This window comes from Salmo salar, chromosome 20, assembly GCF_965601325.2.
Source record: "Salmo salar chromosome 20, fSalSal1, whole genome shotgun sequence".
In the NCBI taxonomy this organism is placed as follows: Eukaryota; Metazoa; Chordata; class Actinopteri; order Salmoniformes; family Salmonidae; genus Salmo; species Salmo salar.
Genome location: NC_138310.1, coordinates 88,668,634 through 88,694,299, shown reverse-complemented (window position 1 = coordinate 88,694,299; position 25,666 = coordinate 88,668,634). Strand labels below are relative to the sequence as shown.

At 49.5% G+C, this 25,666-nt stretch overlaps 1 protein-coding gene across 2 annotated transcripts in view; it reads right to left on the bottom strand.

The window, feature by feature from the left end:
* LOC106581522 (protein-tyrosine sulfotransferase 1) overlaps positions 1 to 25,666 on the bottom strand; it is a 102,606-nt gene that overhangs the window by 3,431 nt on the left and 73,509 nt on the right. Inside the window, exons 4-5 of one of the 2 annotated variants that reach the window (XM_045704093.2) lie at positions 6,008 to 6,058; positions 5,095 to 5,155 (exon numbers count right to left, since the gene is read on the bottom strand). In XM_045704093.2, the coding sequence (XP_045560049.2) occupies positions 5,120 to 5,155; positions 6,008 to 6,058 (87 nt within the window). In that variant the 3' untranslated portion in view covers positions 5,095 to 5,119. The remainder of the gene's footprint in view (positions 1 to 5,094; positions 5,156 to 6,007; positions 6,059 to 25,666) is intronic. The other variant, XM_045704095.2, reaches the window with a different exon arrangement.

Sequence of the window (25,666 nt, the reverse complement as noted above, 5' to 3'; positions counted from 1 at the left end):
GAGAGGTTTCGGGAAATGGCTGGGGGTACTAGAGGAGAGGTTTAGGGAAATGGCTGGGGGTACTAGAGGAGAGGTTTAGGGAAATGGCCTGGGGGTACTATAGGAGAGGTTTAGGGAAATGGCCTGGGGGTACTATAGGAGAGGTTTAGGGAAATGGCTGGGGGTACTAGAGAGGTTTAGGGAAATGGCTGGGGGTACTAGAGAGGTTTAGGGAAATGGCTGGGGGTACTATAGGAGAGATTTAGGGAAATGGCTGGGGGTACTATAGGAGAGATTTAGGGAAATGGCTGGGGGTACTAGAGGAGAGGTTTAGGGAAATGGATGGGGGTACTATAGGAGAGGTTTAGGGAAATGGCTGGGGGTACTATAGGAGGGGTTTAGGGAAATGGCTGGGGGTACTGGAGGAGAGATTTAGGGAAATGGATGGGGGTACTGCAGGAGAGGTTTAGGGAAATGGCTGGGGGTACTGGAGGAGAGATTTAGGGAAATGGATGGGGGTACTGGAGGAGAGGTTTAGGTAAATGACTGGGGGTACTATAGGAGAGGTTTCGGGAAATGGATGGGGGTACAAGAGAGGGGGTTTAGGGAAATGGCTGGGGGGGGGGTACTATAGGAGAGGTTTAGGGAAATGGCTGGGGGTACTATAGGAGAGGTTTAGGGAAATGGCCTGGGGGTACTAGAGAGGGGGTTTAGGGAAATGGCTGGGGGTACTACAGGAGAGGTTTAGGGAAATGGATGGGGGGTACTAAAGGAGAGATTTAGGGAAATGGCCTGGGGGTACTATAGGAGAGGTTTAGGGAAATGGCCTGGGGGTACTATAGGAGAGGTTTAGGGAAATGGCCTGGGGGTACTAGAGAGGTTTCGGGAAATGGCTGGGGGTACTAGAGGAGAGGTTTAGGGAAATGGCTGGGGTACTAGAGGAGAGGTTTAGGGAAATGGCCTGGGGGTACTATAGGAGAGGTTTAGGGAAATGGCCTGGGGGTACTATAGGAGAGATTTAGGGAAATGGCTGGGGGTACTAGAGGAGAGGTTTAGGGAAATGGCTGGGGGTACTATAGGAGAGATTTAGGGAAATGGATGGGGGTACTATAGGAGAGGTTTTGGGGAATTGGCTGGGGGTACTATAGGAGGGGTTTAGGGAAATGGCTGGGGGTACTGGAGGAGAGATTTAGGGAAATGGATGGGGGTACTGGAGGAGAGGTTTAGGGAAATGGCTGGGGGTACTGGAGGAGAGATTTAGGGAAATGGATGTGGGTACTGGAGGAGAGGTTTAGGGAAATGACTGGGGGTACTATAGGAGAGGTTTAGGGAAATGGATGGGGGTACTGGAGGAGAGGTTTAGGGAAACGACTGGGGGTACTATAGGAGAGGTTTAGGGAAATGGCTGGGGGTACTGGAAGAGAGGTTTAGGGAAATGGCTGGGGGGTACTAGAGAGGTTTAGGGAAATGGCTGGGGGTACTATAGGAGAGGTTTAGGGAAATGGATGGGGGGTACTAATGGAGAGGTTTAGGGAAATGGCCTGGGGGTACTATAGGAGAGGTTTAGGGAAATGGCCTGGGGGTACTATAGGAGAGGTTTAGGAAATGGATGGGGGGTACTATAGGAGAGGTTTAGGGAAATGGCCTGGGGGTACTATAGGAGAGGTTTAGGGAAATGGCTGGGGGTACTAGAGGAGAGGTTTAGGGAAATGGCCTGGGGGTACTATAGGAGAGGTTTAGGGAAATGGCCTGGGGGTACTATAGGAGAGGTTTAGGAAATGGATGGGGGGTACTATAGGAGAGATTTAGGGAAATGGCTGGGGGTACTAGAGGAGAGGTTTAGGGAAATGGCCTGAGGGTACTAGAGAGGTTTCGGGAAATGGCTGGGGGTACTAGAGGAGAGGTTTAGGGAAATGGCTGGGGGTACTAGAGGAGAGGTTTAGGGAAATGGCCTGGGGGTACTATATGAGAGGTTTAGGGAAATGGCCTGGGGGTACTATAGGAGAGGTTTAGGGAAATGGCTGGGGGTACTAGAGAGGTTTAGGGAAATGGCTGGGGGTACTATAGGAGAGATTTAGGGAAATGGCTGGGGGTACTAGAGGAGAGGTTTAGGGAAATGGCTGGGGGTACTATAGGAGAGATTTAGGGAAATGGATGGGGGTACTATAGGAGAGGTTTAGGGAAATGGCTGGGGGTACTATAGGAGGGGTTTAGGGAAATGGAAGGGGTACTGGAGGAGAGATTTAGGGAAATGGATGGGGGTACTGCAGGAGAGGTTTAGGGAAATGGCTGGGGGTACTGGAGGAGAGATTTAGGGAAATGGATGGGGGTACTGGAGGAGAGGTTTAGGGAAATGACTGGGGGTACTATAGCAGAGGTTTAGGGAAATGGATGGGGGTACTGGAGGAGAGGTTTAGGGAAATGACTGGGGGTACTATAGGAGAGGTTTAGGGAAATGGCTGGGGGTACTGGAGGAGAGGTTTAGGGAAATGGCTGGGGGGTACTAGAGAGGTTTCGGGAAATGGCTGGGGGTACTATAGGAGAGGTTTAGGGAAATGGCTGGGGGTACTGGAGGAGAGGTTTTGGGAAATGGCTGGGGGTACTATAGGAGAGGTTTCGGGAAATGGCTGGGGTTACAAGAGAGGGGGTTTAGGGAAATGGCTGGGGGGGTACTATAGGAGAGGTTTAGGGAAATGGCTGGGGGTACTATAGGAGAGGTTTAGGAAATGGCTGGGGGTACTATAGGAGAGGTTTAGGGAAATGGATGGGGGTACTATAGGAGAGGTTTAGGGAAATGGCTGGGGGTACTATAGGAGGGGTTTAGGGAAATGGCTGGGGGGTACTATAGGAGAGGTTTAGGGAAATGGCTGGGGGTACTGGAGGAGAGGTTTAGGGAAATGGCTGGGGGGTACTAGAGAGGTTTAGGGAAATGGCTGGGGGTACTATAGGAGAGGTTTAGGGAAATGGCTGGGGGTACTGGAGGAGAGGTTTCGGGAAATGGCTGGGGGTACTATAGGAGAGGTTTCGGGAAATGGCTGGGGGTACAAGAGAGGGGGTTTAGGGAAATGGCTGGGGGTACTATAGGAGAGGTTTAGGGAAATGGCTGGGGGTACTAGAGAGGGGGTTTAGGGAAATGGCTGGGGGTACTAGAGAGGGGGTTTAGGGAAATGGCTGGGGGTACTATAGGAGAGGTTTAGGAAATGGCTGGGGGTACTATAGGAGAGGTTTAGGGAAATGGATGGGGGTACTATAGGAGAGGTTTAGGGAAATGGCTGGGGGTACTATAGGAGGGGTTTAGGGAAATGGCTGGGGGGTACTATAGGAGAGGTTTAGGGAAATGGCTGGGGGTACTGGAGGAGAGGTTTAGGGAAATGGCTGGGGGGTACTAGAGAGGTTTAGGGAAATGGCTGGGGGTACTATAGGAGAGGTTTCGGGAAATGGCTGGGGGTACTATAGGAGAGGTTTCGGGAAATGGCTGGGGGTACAAGAGAGGGGGTTTAGGGAAATGGCTGGGGGTACTATAGGAGAGGTTTAGGGAAATGGATGGGGGTACTATAGGAGAGGTTTAGGGAAATGGCTGGGGGGAACTATAGGAGAGGTTTAGGGAAATGGCTGGGGGTACTATAGGAGAGGTTTAGGGAAATGGCTGGGGGTACTAGAGAGGGGGTTTAGGGAAATGGCTGGGGGTACTAGAGAGGTGGTTTAGGGAAATGGCTGGGGGTACTAGAGAGGGGGTTTAGGGAAATGGCTGGGGGTACAATAGGAGAGGTTTAGGGAAATGGCTGGGGGTACTGGAGAGGGGGTTTAGGGAAATGGATGGGGGTACTAGAGAGGGGGTTTAGGGAAATGGATGGGGGTACTAGAGAGGGGGTTTAGGGAAATGGATGGGGTACTATAGGAGAGGTTTAGGGAAATGGATGGGGGTACTAGAGAGGGGTTTAGGGAAATGGCTGGGGGTACTAGAGAGGGGTTTAGGGAAATGGCTGGGGGTACTAGAGAGGGGGTTTAGGGAAATGGCTGGGGGTACTAGAGAGGGGGTTTAGGGAAATGGCTGGGGGTACTAGAGAGGGGGTTTAGGGAAATGGCTGGGGGTACTAGAGAGGGGGTTTAGGGAAATGGCTGGGGGTACTAGAGAGGGGGTTTAGGGAAATGGCTGGGGGTACTAGAGAGGGGGTTTAGGGAAATGGCTGGGGGTACTGGAAGAGAGATTTAGGGAAATGGCTGGGTACTAGAGAGGGGGTTTAGGGAAATGGCTGGGGGTACTGGAGGAGAGATTTAGGGAAATGGCTGGGTACTAGAGAGGGAGTTTAGGGAAATGGCTGGGGGTACTAGAGAGGGGTTTTAGGGAAATGGCTGGGGGTACTAGAGAGGGGGTTTAGGGAAATGGCTGGGGGTACTAGAGAGGGGGTTTAGGGAAATGGCTGGGGGTACTAGAGAGGGGGTTTAGGGAAATGGCTGGGGGTACTGGAAGAGAGATTTAGGGAAATGGCTGGGGGTACTGGAAGAGAGATTTAGGGAAATGGCTGGGTACTAGAGAGGGGGTTTAGGGAAATGGCTGGGGGTACTGGAGGAGAGATTTAGGGAAATGGCTGGGTACTAGAGAGGGGGTTTAGGGAAATGGCTGTGGGTACTAGAGAGGGGGTTTAGGGAAATGGCTGGGGGTACTAGAGAGGGGGTTTAGGGAAATGGCTGGGGGTACTAGAGAGGGGGTTTAGGGAAATGGCTGGGGGTACTAGAGAGGGGGTTTAGGGAAATGGCTGGGGGTACTAGAGAGGGGGTTTAGGGAAATGGCTGGGGGTACTGGAAGAGAGATTTAGGGAAATGGCTGGGGGTACTGGAAGAGAGATTTAGGGAAATGGCTGGGTACTAGAGAGGGGGTTTAGGGAAATGGCTGGGGGTACTGGAGGAGAGATTTAGGGAAATGGCTGGGTACTAGAGAGGGGGTTTAGGGAAATGGCTGGGGGTACTAGAGAGGGGGTTTAGGGAAATGGCTGGGGGTACTAGAGAGGGGGTTTGGGAAGTGGCTGGGGGTACTGGAGGAGAGATTTAGGGAAATGGCTGGGTACTAGAGAGGGGGTTTAGGGAAATGGCTGGGGGTAGGCTTTTACTACCCACCTGTGTGGCGTGTTGGCTGCTCCTCCTAACTGGGGTTAGGTTTCTCTGGAGTCTTCTGAAGCTGGAGGGAAGAGAAAGGAGGAAGACCTTTTTCAGACTTGTAGGCATTATGGGAATTCTCTCGTCCGGGACTAGAGGAGAGGGGATGTTTCATTACAGGAGGAGATAAAACCTGATCAGAGTGGGAATGTGTTAGAAATCAATAATTTGTGCCAAAATCAATCATTTGTGCCAAAAGGAAAACGAAAACTGTTGAAAGAAGTAAAATTCGTCATGGTACTGCTTTTACACACACACACACACACACACACACACACACACACACACACACACACACACACACACACACACACACACACACACACACACACACACACACACACACACACACACACACACACACACACACACACACACACACACACACACACACACACACACACACACACTGTTCACATGCAATGTGTTGCTGGCTGCTCGTTATGTGTGCTTGCTGCCACACGGTGGCAGTGGTACTCTTCCTTCCAACAGAACACATCAGTCTGGTGACAAAGAGAAAACTGGAGACAGAAAACGAGGATAGCGCGCTTACCGCTAATGTGGGAGGACGCATTCCAAAAATATGAACACAAGGTGAGAAATGAGACCGGAGAACAACAGTCAGACTACAGCACAGCAGACAGCGAGGCAAAGCATACGCAGAATGTCATTATGACCAACAATAAAAACTAAAAGAAGCAGATGGAAAATTGTGTAAATAGATTTCCAACGAACAGCGGCCACTATTTTGCCACTAATATAGATAGACGATGGGTGCAACTAAATCAATCAAAAAGAATGTAATAAAAATGTTTGAGTTGAATTTTGGAAATAAAGCTGCAGAACAGAACTACAGGCAGAATAGCTACTGTACCTGAGATTGTTCTCTTAGAAACTCAGGGAGCTGAAATTCACCTTTAAAGACCTGGGGAGACAAAGGGGCTGGGTTTAGAGGTAACCTTTAAAGACCTGCTGGGGAGACAAAGGGGATGGGTTTAGAGGTAACCTTTAAAGACCTGCTGGGGAGACAAAGGGGCTGGGTTTAGAGGTAACCTTTAATGACCTGCTGGGGAGACAAAGGGGCTGGGTTTAGAGGTAACCTTTAAAGACCTGGGGAGACAAAGGGGCTGGGTTTAGAGGTAACCTTTAAAGACCTGCTGGGGAGACAAAGGGGCTGGGTTTAGAGGTAACCTTTAAAGACCTGCTGGGGAGACAAAGGGGCTGGGTTTAGAGGTAACCTTTAAAGACCTGGGGAGACAAAGGGGCTGGGTTTAGAGGTAACCTTTAAAGACCTGCTGGGGAGACAAAGGGGCTGGGTTTAGAGGTAACCTTTAATGACCTGCTGGGGAGACAAAGGGGCTGGGTTTAGAGGTAACCTTTAAAGACCTGGGGAGACAAAGGGGCTGGGTTTAGAGGTAACCTTTAATGACCTGCTGGGGAGACAAAGGGGCTGGGTTCAGAGGTAACCTTTAAAGACCTGCTGGGGAGACAAAGGGGCTGGGTTTAGAGGTAACCTTTAATGACCTGCTGGGGAGACAAAGGGGCTGGGTTTAGAGGTAACCTTTAATGACCTGGGGAGACAAAGGGGCTGGGTTTAGAGGTAACCTTTAAAGACCTGGGGAGACAAAGGGGATGGGTTTAGAGGTAACCTTTAATGACCTGCTGGGGAGACAAAGGGGCTGGGTTTAGAGGTAACCTTTAATGACCTGCTGGGGAGACAAAGGGGCTGGGTTGAGAGGTAACCTTTAAAGACCTGCTGGGGAGACAAAGGGGCTGGGTTTAGAGGTAACCTTTAAAGACCTGGGGAGACAAAGGGGCTGGGTTTAGAGGTAACCTTTAATGACCTGGGGAGACAAAGGGGCTGGGTTTAGAGGTAACCTTTAAAGACCTGCTGGGGAGACAAAGGGGCTGGGTTTAGAGGTAACCTTTAATGACCTGCTGGGGAGACAAAGGGGCTGGGTTTAGAGGTAACCTTTAAAGACCTGCTGGGGAGACAAAGGGGCTGGGTTTAGAGGTAACCTTTAAAGACCTGCTGGGGAGACAAAGGGGCTGGGTTTAGAGGTAACCTTTAAAGACCTGCTGGGGAGACAAAGGGGCTGGGTTTAGAGGTAACCTTTAAAGACCTGGGGAGACAAAGGGGCTGGGTTTAGAGGTAACCTTTAAAGACCTGGGGAGACAAAGGGGCTGGGTTCAGAGGTAACCTTTAATGACCTGCTGGGGAGACAAAGGGGCTGGGTTTAGAGGTAACCTTTAAAGACCTGGGGAGACAAAGGGGCTGGGTTTAGAGGTAACCTTTAAAGACCTGCTGGGGAGACAAAGGGGCTGGGTTTAGAGGTAACCTTTAAAGACCTGGGGAGACAAAGGGGCTGGGTTTAGAGGTAACCTTTAAAGACCTGGGGAGACAAAGGGGCTGGGTTCAGAGGTAACCTTTAATGACCTGCTGGGGAGACAAAGGGGCTGGGTTTAGAGGTAACCTTTAAAGACCTGGGGAGACAAAGGGGCTGGGTTTAGAGGTAACCTTTAATGACCTGCTGGGGAGACAAAGGGGCTGGGTTTAGAGGTAACCTTTAAAGACCTGCTGGGGAGACAAAGGGGCTGGGTTTAGAGGTAACCTTTAATGACCTGGGGAGACAAAGGGGCTGGGTTTAGAGGTAACCTTTAAAGACCTGGGGAGACAAAGGGGCTGGGTTTAGAGGTAACCTTTAAAGACCTGGGGAGACAAAGGGGCTGGGTTTAGAGGTAACCTTTAAAGACCTGGGGAGACAAAGGGGCTGGGTTTAGAGGTAACCTTTAAAGACCTGCTGGGGAGACAAAGGGGATGGGTTTAGAGGTAACCTTTAATGACCTGCTGGGGAGACAAAGGGGCTGGGTTTAGAGGTAACCTTTAATGACCTGGGGAGACAAAGGGGCTGGGTTTAGAGGTAACCTTTAATGACCTGCTGGGGAGACAAAGGGGCTGGGTTCAGAGGTAACCTTTAATGACCTGGGGAGACAAAGGGGCTGGGTTTAGAGGTTAGGTAAGTTATGTTAAGGAACATCATGGGCAGAAGATCCAGAGCTCCAGACCTTTAATCTCTATCCAACTACAGTGAACTACAAATCTAGGGCAAACTAAATTTAAGATTATTTGACCTAAAACCCTGATGAAAGCTAAAATGGGCCAAAACACGTTGCTTTTGACTCAACAATAAAGAAGCACTTTCATTAACTTCCACCATTCTCCAAGAGTTGCTGAATTTCCTCTTTACTTAAGACTATTCGACGCCACATGATTCCATCTTTCTCTGTTATTTTGAAATCAGCCTTGGAACTGGCATCAACATATCAAATGTCCACTTCCTCTCACTAAATCCAGCAGGATGCGCTAATTAAAGAGCAGTGTAGCCTTAGTGCTGTTGGAGTCTGACTGACTGGTGTGTTTTCTCATCCCCAAGGAAACATTGACAGCCTCCTGCGACGGGTCTTGGCATGTTAGCTGATGAGAGCGTTAGCGACTTAGTGAAAGGAAACATGTTAGTTGATGGGGAGCGTTAGCGACTTAGTGAAAGGAAACATGTTAGCTGATGGGGAGCGTTAGCGACTTAGTGAAAGGAAACATGTTAGCTGATGGGGAGCGTTAGCGACTTAGTGAAAGGAAACATGTTAGCTGATGGGAGCGTTAGCGACTTAGTGAAAGGAAACATGTTAGCTGATGGGGAGCGTTAGCGACTTAGTGAAAGGAAACATGTTAGCTGATGGGGAGCGTTAGCGACTTAGTGAAAGAAAACATGTTACCTGATGGGGAGCGTTAGCGACTTAGTGAAAGGAAACATGTTAGCTGATGGGAGGGACAGAGACACAGAGAGAGAGAGAGAGAGAGAGAGAGAGAGAGAGAGAGAGAGAGAGAGAGAGAGAGAGAGAGAGGAAGACAGACACAGAGAGAGAAAGAGAGGAGAGAGAGAAAGAGAGAGGAGAGAGACAGAGAGAAAGAGAGAGGAGAGACACAGAGAGAAAGAGAGAGAGGAGAGAGAGAGAGAGAAAGAGAGAGAGGAGAGAGAGAAAGAGAGAGAGGAGAGAGAGAGAGAAAGAGAGAGAGGAGAGAGAGAAAGAGAGAGGAGAGAGAGAGAAAGAGAGAGAGGAGAGAGAGAGGAGAGAGAGAGAAAAAGAGAGAGAGAAGAGAGAGAGAGAGGAGAGAGAGACAGAGCCACGGAGAGAGGGAGAGGTACTGTAGAGGGAAAGGGAGAAGTAGAGGGAGAGCAGGGCATGAATGGGTTACGGTTATCCTGGTGACTGTTGACATAGGAAGCAGCCAACACGTCGACATCTGGCTGACGGAGAGTTTCAAAGTACCGTGTCCACAGGGGGACAACATCAGCCAGAGAGAAGGCAAGAGGGAGGAAAGGAGGGAGAGAGGAGAAGGAGAGAGGGAGGAAAGGAGGGAGAGAGGAGGAGGCGAGAGGGAGGAAAGGAGGGAGAGAGGAGGAGAGAGGGAGGAAAGGAGGGAGAGAGGAGAAGGCGAGAGGGAGGAAAGGAGGGTGAGAGGAGAAGGAGAGAGGGAGAGAGGAGAAGGCGAGAGGGAGGAAAGGAGGGAGAGAGGAGAAGGAGAGAGGGAGGAAAGGAGGGAGAGCGGAGGAGGCAAGAGGGAGGAAAGGAGGGAGAGAGGAGAAGGAGAGAGGGAGGAAAGGAGGGAGAGAGGAGGAGAGAGGGAGGAAAGGAGGGAGAGAGGAGGAGGGAAGGATTGAGGAAAGGAGGGAGGGGATCACTGTCCCCTGACCAGGACAAGTCAGTGACCTCCTATCCTGGCTTCCTCTACGTGAGAGACTGTAGGTTTTCAAAGAACTTGGCAAACTGTGTACATTTCCAGGAAGTCCCCCCCCTGCCCCAAGCCCCCCACCTCTCTTCGCCTCTGATGGGTGCTAGACCAGACAGAAACCTACCTAAGGGACTTCTCTTGCATTGTGCAAACAGGAAAACTATTCCATCGCTATGGTCTCGGATGGTCACGCGGCATGGTAAAATGAAGTCTCTCTCGTCTTAGATTACCCTAACTCCTGGACCAGGATTCTTCTAAACCTCTCTTTGTCTAAAAACACTTTGATTTTGGAAGGAAAGACCCGGGGAAGAGCGAGAGAGTGATAAACTGTCTGGTCAGGTGAGGGGGCAGCACTGATACAGGGAACAGCATGACTGTCTGGTCAGGTGAGGGGGCAGCACTGATATAGGGAACAGCATGACTGTCTGGTCAGGTGAGGGGGCAGCACTGATACAGGGAACAGCATGACTGTCTGGTCAGGTGAGGGGGCAGCACTGATACAGGGAACAGCATGACTGTCTGGTCAGGTGAGGGGGCAGCACTGATACAGGGAACAGCATGACTGTCTGGTCAGGTGAGGGGGCAGCACTGATACAGGGAACAGCATGACTGTCTGGTCAGGTGAGGGGGCAGCACTGATACAGGGAACAGCATGGCTGTCTGGTCAGGTGAGGGGGCAGCACTGATACAGGGAACAGCATGACTGTCTGGTCAGGTGAGGGGGCAGCACTGATACAGGGAACAGCATGACTGTCTGGTCAGGTGAGGGGGCAGCACTGATACAGGGAACAGCATGGCTGTCTGGTCAGGTGAGGGGGCAGCACTGATACAGGGAACAGCATGACTGTCTGGTCAGGTGAGGGGGCAGCACTGATACAGGGAACAGCATGACTGTCTGGTCAGGTGAGGGGGCAGCACTGATACAGGGAACAGCATGGCTGTCTGGTCAGGTGAGGGGGCAGCACTGATACAGGGAACAGCATGACTGTCTGGTCAGGTGAGGGGGCAGCACTGATACAGGGAACAGCATGACTGTCTGGTCAGGTGAGGGGGCAGCACTGATATAGGGAACAGCATGACTGTCTGGTCAGGTGAGGGGGCAGCACTGATACAGGGAACAGCATGGCTGTCTGGTCAGGTGAGGGGGCAGCACTGATACAGGGAACAGCATGACTGTCTGGTCAGGTGAGGGGGCAGCACTGATATAGGGAACAGCATGACTGTCTGGTCAGGTGAGGGGGCAGCACTGATACAGGGAACAGCATGACTGTCTGGTCAGGTGAGGGGGCAGCACTGATATAGGGAACAGCATGACTGTCTGGTCAGGTGAGGGGGCAGCACTGATACAGGGAACAGCATGGCTGTCTGGTCAGGTGAGGGGGCAGCACTGATACAGGGAACAGCATGACTGTCTGGCCTGAAGCAGCAGCATGCCAAATGGCACACTGTTCCCTATATAGTGCACTACTTTTGACCAGGACCATAGGGCGCTGTTCCCTACGTAGTGCACTACTTTTGACCAGGACCATAGTGCTCTGTTCCTCATGTAGTGCACTACTTTTGACCAGGGCCATAGGGCTCTGTTCCCTACGTAGTGCACTACTTTTGACCAGGACCATAGGGCTCTGTTCCCCATGTAGTGCACTACTTTTGACCAGGGCCATAGGGCTCTGTTCCCCTACGTAGTGCACTACTTTTGACCAGGACCATAGGGCTCTGTTCCCCATGTAGTGCACTACTTTTGACCAGGGCCATAGGGCTCTGTTCCCTATAAAGTGCACTACTTTTGACCAGGGCCATAGGGCTCTGTTCCCTATATAGTGCACTACTTTTGACCAGGGCCATAGGGCTCTGTTCCCCCATGTAGTGCACTACTTTTGACCAGGGCCATAGGGCTCCGTTCCCTCCGTAGTGCACTACTTTTGACCAGGGGCCATAGGGCTCCGTTCCCTCCGTAGTGCACTACTTTTGACCAGGGGCCATAGGGCTCTGTTCCCCATGTAGTGCACTACTTTTGACCAGGGCCATAGGGCTCTGTTCCCTACGTAGGGAATCGTGGTGCCACTGGAAACGCAGTATGTTAAGCGTCCTGGTTCTCCCTCCAGTTAGGATTTGCTGCCAGGGGGAACAGCATGTTGAAGCTACCCAGCCTCCTGTACTCCAAGCTGGGCATGCTGACACACTGCCTCCCCCATCTGCGTTGTGTTCCATCTCTAGACGGAGAGAGTGTGCCGAGAAAACATTACACATTTTGATATTTCATTTAGGCTAAAATACACATTCTCCACAGATTTTAATTACACAGCCTCTCCCGTATTTGAATATATTTAAAATATATTGAATGTTTGATTGAAATACTAAAAACAAATCTGCCAGATAGTACGACAACCAGGAAATGATGTAAACAGAGAAACCTTAACCTGCTTAATCACAAGGCTGCTACTGCAATACCTCCTTGACGGAGATGTTACACTCGTGTGTGTGGCGCGCGCGCGGTACGTACTAAAATTTGACATTCTTGCCTGTAGTTGTCTAAGAGCCAGAAAATGTCATTTATCTGTAATGGTTTTCAATGTGTGAGTGAGAGACAGAGATGTTTCTTTTCTCCCCTTGGTACCATTTTGCAGGGGGAAGGTAGTCTTGGCAACACTCCTCTACCCTTGCTGGTAAAAGAAAAGAGGAAGCATTTGACTACAGTACGTATTTCTCTATGGGCCTTCCTCCAACCCACCCCATGAGTCAGTCTCTCTCCTGGGTTACATCCAAAATTGCACCCTATTCCCTAGAAGGTTCCATGCCCAAGCCCTGTGGGCCCTGGTCTAAAGTAGTGCACTATACAAGGAATAGGGTCTAAAGTAGAGCACTATATAGGGAATAGGGTCTAAAGTAGAGCACTATATAGGGAATAGGGTCTAAAGTAGTGCACTATAAAGGGAATGGGGTCTAAAGTAAACTAAACTTCGCTGGAAGCCTGTGTTTCAGACATAAGGAAGTGGATGGCTGCAAATGTTCTACTTTTAATCTCAGACAAAACAGAGATGTTAGTTCTAGGTCTCAAGAAACAAAGAGATCTTCTGTTGAATCTGACAATTAATCTTGATGGTTGTACAGTCGTCTCAAATAAAACTGTGAAGGACCTCGGCGTTACTCTGGACCCTGATCTCTCTTTTGACGAACATATCAAGACTGTTTCAAGAAGAGCTTTTTTCCATCTACAGTGGGGGGAAAAAGTATTTGATCCCCTGCTGATTTTGTACATTTGCCCACTGATGAAGAAAGGATCAGTCTATAATTTTAATGATCGGTTTATTTGAACAGTGAGAGACAGAATAACAACAAAAATATCCAGAAAAAAACATGTCAAAAATGTTATAAATTGATTTGCATTTTAATGAGGGAAATAAGTATTTGACCCCCTCTCAATCAGAAAGATTTCTGGCTCCCAGGTGTCTTTTATACAGGTAACGAGCTGAGATTAGGAGCACACTCTTAAAGGAAGTGCTCCTAACCGCAGCTTGTTACCTGTAAAAAAGATACCTGTCCACAGAAGCAATCAATCAATCAGATTCCAAACTCTCCACCATGGCCAAGACCAAAGAGCTCTCCAAGGATGTCAGGGACACGATTGTAGACCTACACAAGGCTGGAATGGGCTACAAGACCATCGCCAAGCAGCTTGGTGAGAAGGTGACAACATTTGGTGCGATTAGTCGCAAATGGAAGAAACACAAAAGAACTGTTAATATCCCTCGGCCTGGGGCTCCATGCAAGATCTCACCTCGTGGGGTTGCAATGATCATGAGAACGGTGAGGAATCAGCCCAGAACTACACGGGAGGATCTTGTCAATGATCTCAAGGCAGCTGGGACCATAGTCACCAAGAAAACAATTGGTAACACACTATGCCGTGAAGGACTGAAATCCTGCAGCGCCCGCAAGGTCCCCCTGCTCAAGAAAGCACATATACATGCCCGTCTGAAGTTTGCCAATGAACATCTGAATGATTCAGAGGACAACTGGTGAAAGTGTTGTGGTCAGATGAGACCAAAATGGAGCTCTTTGGCATCAACTCAACTTGCCATGTTTGGAGGAGGAGGAATGCTGCCTATGACCCCAAGAACACCATCTCCACCGTCAAACATGGAGGTGGAAACATTATGCTTTGGGGGTGTTTTTCTGCTAAGGGATCAGGACAACTTCACCGCATCAAAGGGACGATGGATGGGGCCATGTACCGTCAAATCTTGGGTGAGAACATCCTTCCCTCAGCCAGGGCATTGAAAATGGGTCGTGGATGGGTATTCCAGCATGACAATAACCCCAAACACACGGCCAAGGCAACAAAGGAGTGGCTCAAGAAGAAGCAAATTGAGGTCCTGGAGTGGCCTAGCCAGTCTCGAAACCTTAATGACTTGTGGGACAAAATCCCTCCTGAGATGTGTGCAAACCTAGTGGCCAACTACAAGAAATGTCTGACCTCTGTGATTGCCAACAAGGGTTTTTGCCACCAAGTACTAAGTCATGTTTTGCAGAGGGGTCAAATACTTATTTCCCTCATTAAAATGCAAATCATTTTATAAAATTTTTGACATGCGTTTTTCTGGGTTTTTTATTATTCTGTCTCTGTTGTTATTCTGTCTCTCACTGTTCAAATAAACCTACCATTAAAATTATAGACTGATCATTTCTTTGTAAGTGGGCAAACGTACAAAATCAGCAGGGGATCAAATACTTTTTCCCCCCACTGTACGTAACATTGCAAAATCAGAAACTTTCTGTCCTAAAATGATGCAGAAAAGTTCATCCATGCTTTTGTCACTTCTAGGTTAGACTACTGCGATGCCCTACTTTCCGGCTACCCGGATAAAGCACTAAATAAACTTCAGTCAATGCTAAACATGGCTGCTAGAATCCTGACAAGAACCAAAAAATGTGATCATATTACTCCAGTGCTAGCCTCTCTATACTGGCTTCATGTTAAGGCTAGGGCTGATGTTAAGGTTTTACTGCTAACCTACAAAGCATTACATGGGCTGGCTTCCTACCTATCTTTCTGATTTGGTTCTGCCGTACATACATACACGTACGCTACGGTCACAAGACGCAGGCCTCCTTACTGTCCCTAGAATTTCTAAACAAACAGCTGGAGGTAGGGCTTTCTCCTATAGAGCTCCATTTTTATGGAATGGCCTACCTACCCATGTGAGAGACGCAGACTCGGTCTCAACCTTTAAGTCTTTATTGAAGACTCATCTCTTCAGTAGGTCCTATGATTGAGTGTAGTCTGGCCCAGGAGTGTGAAGGTGAACGGAAAGGCACTGGAGCAACGAACCATCCTTGCTGTCTCTGCCTGGCCGGTTCCCCTCTCTCCACTGGGATTCTCTGCCTCTAACCCTATTACGGGGGCTGAGTCACTGGCTTATTGGTGTTCTTCCATGCCGTCCCTAGGAGGGTTGCGTCACTTGGGGGGGTTGAGTCACTGACGTGATCTTCCTGTCTGGGTTGGCGCCCCCTTGGATTGTGCCGTGGCGGAGATCTTTGTGGGCTATACTCGGCCTTGTCTCAGGATGGTAAGTTGGTGGTTGAAGATATCCCTCTAGTGGTGTGGGAGCTGTGCTTTGGCAAAGTGGGTGGAGTTATATCCTGCCTGTTTGGCCCTGTCCGGGGGTATCGTCGGACGGGCCACAGTGTCTCCCGACCCCTCCGGTCTCAGCCTCCAGTATTTATGCTGCAGTAGTTTATGTGTCGGGGGGCTAGGGTCAGTCTGTTATGAGTATTTCTCCTGTCTTATCCGGTGTCCTGTGTGAATTTAAGTATGCTCTCTCTAATTCTTTCTCTCTTTCCGTCTTTCTCTCGGAGGACCTGAGCCCAAGGACCATGCCTCAGGACTACCTGGCCTGATGACTCCTTGCTGTCCCCAGTCCACCTGGCCGTGCTAACTGCTCCAGTTTCAACTGTTCTGCCTGCGGCTATGGAACCCTGACCTGTTCACCGGACGTGCTACCTGTCCCAGACCTGCTGTTTTCAACTCTCTTGAGACAGCAGGAGCGGTAGAGATACTCTGAATGATCAGCTATGAAAAGCCAACTGACATTTACTCCTGAGGTGCTGACCTGTTGCACCCTCTACAACCACTGTGACTATTATTATTTGACCCTGATGGTCATCTATGAACATCTTGGCCATGTTCTGTTATAATCTCCACCCGGCACAGCCAGAAGAGGACTGGCCACCCCTCAGAGCCTGGTTCCGCTCTAGGTTTCTTCCTAGGTTCTGACCTTTCTAGGGAGTGTTTCCTAGCCACCGTGCTTCTACACCTGCATTGCTTGCTGTTTGGGGTTTTAGGCTGGGTTTCTGTACAGCCCTTTGAGATATCAGCTGATGTAAGAAGGGCTTTATAAATACATTTGATTTTAATAAAGCAGAGCACTATATAGGGAATAGGGTCTAAAGTAGAGCACTATATAGGGATAGGGTCTAAAGTAGTGCACTATAAAGGGAATAGGGTGCCATTTGGGATGTATCCCAGGTCAAGTGCTCAGAACTGTCCTATTCCCTCTCCCAGGACCCTATGACCCCCTTTTATAGGACCAGATGGTAGCCTGTTGCATTTGGCTGATTTGGGATCAGTTTTTGCCAGTGTCTCCATTGACTCATGTTAGGTTGGTTTTGCTGTTGCTGGTGCAGGGTCAGTAGTGACAAGCTCCTGTGTGCGTGTGTGTGTCCTTCGGTAGATATGCGCCATAAGGAGATTAGGACGATAAATCATAACTCTATCCTCCGTGAACAGAGACGCTAGCAGAGCTCCACTTATCTGTCACCATGCTCCTGGATAATCTCCCCCACTGCACTAAACACACACGCACACACACACACATTGTAGGATTTTAGTTCAATCATACCCTCTTAGGAGTTGCATCCATGTTGTGTGTAGTGTCCAGTAACTACGGTAAATGCTAGACGTGGCAGACAGAGTGGGGGGGTAGTTCTGAGTAGCTAGACGTGGCAGCCAGAGTGGGGGGGTAGTTCTGAGTAGCTAGACGTGGCAGCCAGAGTGGGGGGGTAGTTCTGAGTAGCTAGACGTGGCAGAGTGGGGGGGTAGCTAGACGTGGCAGACAGAGTGGGGGGGTAGTTCTGAGTAGCTAGACGTGGCAGACAGAGTGGGGGGGTAGTTCTGAGTAGGCCAGTCACAGAGCTACAGGGCTGAGAGGACAGACACAGAGCTACAGGGCTGAGAGCCGACCCAGGGCCAGCACAGAGCTACAGGGCTGAGAGGCCAGACTCCAGGACCAGTAGTGAACTATATAGGGCAGGGTTAGTCAACACTTACTCTACGAGGTCCGGAGCCTGCTCGATTTTCTGTTCTACCTGATAATTAATTGCACCCATTGGGTATCCCAGGTCTAAAATCAGTCCCTGATTAGAGGGAGAACCTGGTGTCCCAGGTCTAAATTAGTCCCTGATTAGAGGGAGAACCTGGTGTCCCAGGTCTAAAATCAGTCCCTGATTAGAGGGGAACCTGGTGTCCCAGGTCTAAATCAGTCCCTGATTAGAGGGAGAACCTGGTGTCCCAGGTCTAAAATCAGTCCCTGATTAGAGGGGAACCTGGTGTCCCAGGTCTAAATCAGTCCCTGATTAGAGGGAGAACCTGGTGTCCCAGGTCTAAAATCAGTCCCTGATTAGAGGGGAACCTGGTGTCCCAGGTCTAAATTAGTCCCTGATTAGAGGGGAACCTGGTGTCCCAGGTCTAAATTAGTCCCTGATTAGAGGGGAACCTGGTGTCCCAGGTCTAAAATCAGTCCCTGATTAGAGGGGAACCTGGTGTCCCAGGTCTAAATCAGTCCCTGATTAGAGGGAGAACCTGGTGTCCCAGGTCTAAATCAGTCCCTGATTAGAGGGGAACCTGGTGTCCCAGGTCTAAATCAGTCCCTGATTAGAGGGGAACCTGGTGTCCCAGGTCTAAAATCAGTCCCTGATTAGAAGGGAACAATGAAAAAAATGCAGTGGAACTGGCTTGGAGGTCCAGAGTTGAGTTTGAGGGCTATAGGGAATAGGATGCCATTTGGGACACAGCCAGAGCGCAAGGGCTCTTCTTCTCAAAGCGCCACAGGCTTGGCACCAACCGCCCGCCTGCCTGACCCGGCCACCAGGCACGAGCCACCTGGTGTTGCCTTGCCCTCAGGCTCCCTGTGGGGGTGGCTGCTTGACTTCCCTAGCTGGTGTCTGGTTGTGCCAAAATGGCACCCTATTCGTTTATGGGTCCTGGTCAAAGTAGTGCACTATGTAGGGTGTCATTTGGGATGTATCCTGGAACTGTTCCCTGGGTGAGGCTGTGCCACGCTGGAGCATGTAGAGTGAGTCTCCCTCCCTCCTTCCTCCCTCTCTCCTTCCTCGCTCTCTCTCCTTTCTCTTTCTCTTTCTCCCTCTTTCTCCCCCTCTCCCTCCCCTTCCTCTTTCTCTCTCTCCCTCTCTCTCCCCCTCTCCTTCCTCCCCCTCTCCTTCCTCCCTCCCGTCTGTTGGGTCACTAACGAGTATCGCGATAATGGTAATGTCCCGGCCGTACTTTTAACCTTTGGTAATGTACTTTATAAAGTAATCCAACTAGCATAGTCAGTTAATGACAGGTCTGACTTCAGAGAGTAATCCTTTAAAGGGCCTGCGTTGCAAACGGCACCCTATTCCCTATATAGTGCACTACTTTTGACCAGGGTCCTATGGAACCCTATTCCCTATTTAGTGCACTACTGTTGACCAGGGTCCTAGTCCCTATATAGTGCACTACTTTAGACCAGGGTCCTATTCCCTATTTAGTACACTACTGTTGACCAGGGTCCATAGGGAATAGGGTGCCATCTGTGACACAGACTGGATCCTCTCATCCGGCTGCATTTGATTCAGTTTTAACAGGCTGCGCCATCGCTTCCATGACCTCTTTAAGGAGAGCGGTTGACAGGAAGAGAACTGGAAGACTGGACTGCAGTGGATTTGGGAATATTATTGAGAGCGATCACGATCCACTTGTTCCTTGTCAACCTCTAACTGTGGATAGTCGGATACGGTTTTGAGCTTTTATTCTGGACAGACTTCCCTCTCTGTCCTGGTAGATTTCCCGGGAGAACAGAGAGAAAAAAGGGGGTTAGACAAGCCTCTGGCTCAGTTTCCACACTGCAGCGCCTTTCGAAGAGGAGATCTGTAACATCTGTAACATGCGAGGCAGCCGGGAAAACCTGGACGCATCCCCAGATCCATCAGTCGTACTCCACTGCCAGGATTCATACATTACAACCCCCAGCTAGTGTGTGACTGGTGTACTGTAATATTCTTATTCCACATCTATGTGAATATATAGAATATCATCCATTTACCCAGTCTGCATGGTGATCTTCCACTCCAGGCGATTTCATCAAACTCTAGTTGTTATCATTCCTGAGAAGTGATGAGTAAAGAGGAACATCAAACCGTTGACTTTACCCTGAGGCCAGTAATCAAGGGCTGAGGTATTTACCCTGAGGCCAGTAATCAAGGGCTGAGATATTTACCCTGAGGCCAGTAATCAAGGGCTGAGGTATTTACCCTGAGGCCAGTAATCAAGGGCTGAGATATTTACCCTGAGGCCAGTAATCAAGGGCTGAGATATTTACCCTGAGGCCAGTAATCAAGGGCTGAGATATTTACCCTGAGGCCAGTAATCAAGGGCTGAGGTATTTACCCTGAGGCCAGTAATCAAGGGCTGAGGTATTTACCCTGAGGCCAGTAATCAAGGGCTGAGATATTTACCCTGAGGCCAGTAATCAAGGGCTGAGATATTTACCCTGAGGCCAGTAATCAAGGGCTGAGATATTTACCCTGAGGCCAGTAATCAAGGGCAGAGATATTTACCCTGAGGCCAGTAATCAAGGGCTGAGATATTTACCCTGAGGCCAGTAATCAAGGGCTGAGGTATTTACCCTGAGGCCAGTAATCAAGGGCTGAGGTATACCTCTGAAGTCAACTATTTACAAATGACCCGCGCAAACCAGCTCTGACAAGACACCATAACGAACGTTGACTGTGCTCAGTAGAACCCCTTGCTGGGTGTTGACGAACGCTGGCGATTCCTGAATTTCCTGAATAGTCAGGAAAATGAACAGAAAATGACGTCAGGGGTTCTGTGGTCAGAGGAGATAGGATCGCCACACACTGCTTTGAAATGTTTACACCGGAACCACTGACTGTGTATTGACAACTGGACACCACAACTGTCCACAGGTTTCTAATTTCTCTCCAATCATTCTCAGCCTCATCATCCTGGTCTTCTCAGTGTTGCTGTGGAGCGAGCAGAGAGACTTGAGAACATATTGATCCCAATTTATTTTTCTCACCATGGATCATAGACAATGCAAAACCACTTAAAATATATTGATTGTGGCTTTGGAGCTCATCCATGAGTACCTCATTTACAGCTAGGGACGGACTGGGATCAGAAGTTCGGCCTGGGCATTTCAAACACACCGGCACAAACACTTTCCTCGAAGTCCCCACACTGGTAAAAGTTTTCCCTTGAGGCCCGCAATATTAACTAAATATATTATCATTTATATTTTCCCGAACTACCCTATAGCCAGTCTGTTTACAGCCTTCTACTGTCCCATAGCCAGTCTGTTTACAGCCTTCTACTGTCCCATAGCCAGTCTGTTTACAGCCCCTACTGTCCCATAGCCAGTCTGTTTACAGCCCCCTACTGTCCCATAGCCAGTCTGTTTACAGCCTTCTACTGTCCCATAGCCAGTCTGTTTACAGCCCCCTACTGTCCTATAGCCAGTCTGTTTACAGCCTTCTACTGTCCCATAGCCAGTCTGTTTACAGCCTTCTACTGTCCCATAGCCAGTCTGTTTACAGCCTTCTACTGTCCTATAGCCAGTCTGTTTACAACCTTCTACTGTCCCATAGCCAGTCTGTTTACAGCCCCCTACTGTCCCATAGCCAGTCTGTTTACAGCCTTCTACTGTCCCATAGCCAGTCTGTTTACAGCCTTCTACTGTCCTATAGCCAGTCTGTTTACAGCCTTCTACTGTCCCATAGCCAGTCTGTTTACAGCCTTCTACTGTCCCATAGCCAGTCTGTTTACAGCCCCCTCCTGTCCCATAGCCAGTCTGTTTACAGCCCCCTACTGTCCTATAGCCAGTCTGTTTACAGCCCTCTACTGTCCCATAGCCAGTCCGTTTACAGCCTTCTACTGTCCTATAGCCAGTCTGTTTACAGCCCCCTACTGTCCCATAGCCAGTCTGTTTACAGCCCCCTCCTGTCCCATAGCCAGTCTGTTTACAGCCTTCTACTGTCCCATAGCCAGTCTGTTTACAGCCTTCTACTGTCCCATAGCCAGTCTGTTTACAGCCCCCTACTGTCCCATAGCCAGTCTGTTTACAGCCCCCTCCTGTCCCATAGCCAGTCTGTTTACAGCCTTCTACTGTCCCATAGCCAGTCTGTTTACAGCCTTCTACTGTCCCATAGCCAGTCTGTTTACAGCCTTCTACTGTCCCATAGCCAGTCTGTTTACAGCCCCCTACTGTCCCATAGCCAGTCTGTTTACAGCCCCTACTGTCCCATAGCCAGTCTGTTTACAGCCCCTACTGTCCCATAGCCAGTCTGTTTACAGCCTTCTACTGTCCTATAGCCAGTCTGTTTACAGCCCCCTCCTGTCCCATAGCCAGTCTGTTTACAGCCCCCTCCTGTCCCATAGCCAGTCTGTTTACAGCCCCCTCCTGTCCCATAGCCAGTCTGTTTACAGCCCCCTCCTGTCCCATAGCCAGTCTGTTTACAGCCTCCTACTGTCCCATAGCCAGTCTGTTTACAGCCCCTTCCTGTCCTATAGCCAGTCTGTTTACAGCCCCCTACTGTCCCATAGCCAGTCTGTTTACAGCCTTCTACTGTCCTATAGCCAGTCTGTTTACAGCCTTCTACTGTCCTATAGCCAGTCTGTTTACAGCCTTCTACTGTCCCATAGCCAGTCTGTTTACAGCCCCCTCCTGTCCTATAGCCAGTCTGTTTACAGCCCCCTCCTGTCCTATAGCCAGTCTGTTTACAGCCCCCTACTGTCCCATAGCCAGTCTGTTTACAGCCTTCTACTGTCCTATAGCCAGTCTGTTTACAGCCTTCTACTGTCCTATAGCCAGTCTGTTTACAGCCCCCTCCTGTCCCATAGCCAGTCTGTTTACAGCCCCCTCCTGTCCCATAGCCAGTCTGTTTACAGCCTCCTACTGTCCCATAGCCAGTCTGTTTACAGCCCCTTCCTGTCCTATAGCCAGTCTGTTTACAGCCCCCTACTGTCCCATAGCCAGTCTGTTTACAGCCTTCTACTGTCCTATAGCCAGTCTGTTTACAGCCTTCTACTGTCCTATAGCCAGTCTGTTTACAGCTTTCTACTGTCCTATAGCCAGTCTGTTTACAGCCTTCTACTGTCCCATAGCCAGTCTGTTTACAGCCTTCTACTGTCCCATAGTCAGTCTGTTTACAGCCTTCTACTGTCCCATAGCCAGTCTGTTTACAGCCTTCTACTGTCCCATAGCCAGTCTGTTTACAGCCTTCTACTGTCCTATAGCCAGTCTGTTTACAGCCTTCTACTGTCCCATAGCCAGTCTGTTTACAGCCCCCTCCTGTCCTATAGCCAGTCTGTTTACAGCCCCCTCCTGTCCTATAGCCAGTCTGTTTACAGCCTTCTACTGTCCTATAGCCAGTCTGTTTACAGCCTTCTACTGTCCTATAGCCAGTCTGTTTACAGCCTTCTACTGTCCTATAGCAAGTCTGTTTACAGCCTTCTACTGTCCTATAGCAAGTCTGTTTACAGCCTTCTACTGTCCCATAGCCAGTCTGTTTACAGCCTTCTACTGTCCCATAGCCAGTCTGTTTACAGCCTTCTACTGTCCTATAGCCAGTCTGTTTACAGCCTTCTACTGTCCTATAGCCAGTCTGTTTACAGCTTTCTACTGTCCTATAGCCAGTCTGTTTACAGCCTTCTACTGTCCCATAGCCAGTCTGTTTACAGCCTTCTACTGTCCCATAGTCAGTCTGTTTACAGCCTTCTACTGTCCCATAGCCAGTCTGTTTACAGCCTTCTACTGTCCCATAGCCAGTCTGTTTACAGCCTTCTACTGTCCTATAGCCAGTCTGTTTACAGCCTTCTACTGTCCTATAGCCAGTCTGTTTACAGCTTTCTACTGTCCTATAGCCAGTCTGTTTACAGCCTTCTACTGTCCTATAGCCAGTCTGTTTACAGCCTTCTACTGTCCCATAGCCAGTCTGTTTACAGCCTTCTACTGTCCTATAGCCAGTCTGTTTCAGTTTACAGCCTTCTACTGTCCTATAGCCAGTCTGTTTCAGTTTACAGCCTTCTACTGTCCTATAGCTAGTCTGTTTACAGCCTTCTACTGTCCTATAGCCAGTCTGTTTACAGCCTTCTACTGTCCTATAGCCAGTCTGTTTAGAACCTTCTACTGTCCCATAGCCAGTCTGTTTACAGCCTTCTACTGTCTTATAGCCAGTCTGTTTACAGCCTCCTACTGTCCTATAGCCAGTCTGTTTACAGCCTTCTACTGTCCCATAGCCAGTCTGTTTACAGCCTTCTACTGTCCCATAGCCAGTCTGTTTACAGCCTTCTACTGTCCTATAGCCAGTCTGTTTACAGCCTTCTACTGTCCTATAGCCAGTCTGTTTACAGCCCCCTACTGTCCCATAGTCAGTCTGTTTACAGCCTTCTACTGTCCCATAGCCAGTCTGTTTACAGCCTTCTACTGTCCCATAGCCAGTCTGTTTACAGCCTTCTACTGTCCCATAGCCAGTCTGTTTACAGCCCCCTACTGTCCCATAGCCAGTCTGTTTACAGCCCCTACTGTCCCATAGCCAGTCTGTTTACAGCCCCTACTGTCCCATAGCCAGTCTGTTTACAGCCTTCTACTGTCCTATAGCCAGTCTGTTTACAGCCCCCTCCTGTCCCATAGCCAGTCTGTTTACAGCCCCCTACTGTCCCATAGCCAGTCTGTTTACAGCCCCCTCCTGTCCCATAGCCAGTCTGTTTACAGCCCCCTCCTGTCCCATAGCCAGTCTGTTTACAGCCCCCTCCTGTCCCATAGCCAGTCTGTTTACAGCCCCCTCCTGTCCCATAGCCAGTCTGTTTACAGCCTCCTACTGTCCCATAGCCAGTCTGTTTACAGCCCCCTCCTGTCCTATAGCCAGTCTGTTTACAGCCCCCTACTGTCCCATAGCCAGTCTGTTTACAGCCTTCTACTGTCCTATAGCCAGTCTGTTTACAGCCCCCTACTGTCCCATAGCCAGTCTGTTTACAGCCTTCTACTGTCCCATAGCCAGTCTGTTTACAGCCTTCTACTGTCCTATAGCCAGTCTGTTTACAGCCTTCTACTGTCCTATAGCCAGTCTGTTTACAGCTTTCTACTGTCCTATAGCCAGTCTGTTTACAGCCTTCTACTGTCCTATAGCCAGTCTGTTTACAGCCTTCTACTGTCCCATAGCCAGTCTGTTTACAGCCTTCTACTGTCCCATAGCCAGTCTGTTTACAGCCTTCTACTGTCCTATAGCCAGTCTGTTTCAGTTTACAGCCTTCTACTGTCCTATAGCCAGTCTGTTTACAGCCTGCTACTGTCCTATAGCCAGTCTGTTTACAGCCTTCTACTGTCTTATAGCCAGTCTGTTTACAGCCTCCTACTGTCCTATAGCCAGTCTGTTTACAGCCTTCTACTGTCCCATAGCCAGTCTGTTTACAGCCTTCTACTGTCCTATAGCCAGTCTGTTTACAGCCTTCTACTGTCCTATAGCCAGTCTGTTTACAGCCTTCTACTGTCCTATAGCCAGTCTGTTTACAGCCCCCTACTGTCCCATAGTCAGTCTGTTTACAGCCTTCTACTGTCCCATAGCCAGTCTGTTTACAGCCTTCTACTGTCCCATAGCCAGTCTGTTTACAGCCTTCTACTGTCCTATAGCCAGTCTGTTTACAGCCTTCTACTGTCCTATAGCCAGTCTGTTTACAGCCTTCTACTGTCCTATAGCCAGTCTGTTTACAGCCGTCTACTGTCCTATAGCCAGTCTGTTTACAGCCTTCTACTGTCCTATAGCCAGTCTGTTTACAGCCTTCTACTGTCCTATAGCCAGTCTGTTTACAGCCTTCTACAGTCCCATAGCCAGTCTGTTTACAGCCCTCTACTGTCCCATAGCCAGTCTGTTTACAGCCTTCTACTGTCCCATAGCCAGTCTGTTTACAGCCTTCTACTGTCCCATAGCCAGTCTGTTTACAGCCTTCTACTGTCCCATAGCCAGTCTGTTTACAGCCTTCTACTGTCCCATAGCCAGTCTGTTTACAGCCTTCTACTGTCCCATAGCCAGTCTGTTTACAGCCTTCTACTGTCCCATAGCCAGTCTGTTTACAGCCTTCTACTGTCCCATAGCCAGTCTGTTTACAGCCTTCTACTGTCCTATAGCCAGTGTGTTTCAGTTTACAGCCTAGCCTTCTTCTGGAACAACCAACCAACCAACCAACCAAACGCTCCTATATATTTTACTGTCCCAGTGTGACTAAGGGTTCGCCTGATATGGAACACTATTCCTCATATAGTGCATTACTTTTGATTAGAGCCGTATGGACCCTCGTCCAAAGCAGTGCACTATGCAGGGAATAGGGTGCCATTTTGTCCTTTATAGAGCTGTTATAATGACCATATCGCGGCTGTTGTCACACAAAGTGATCAATGGAAATAT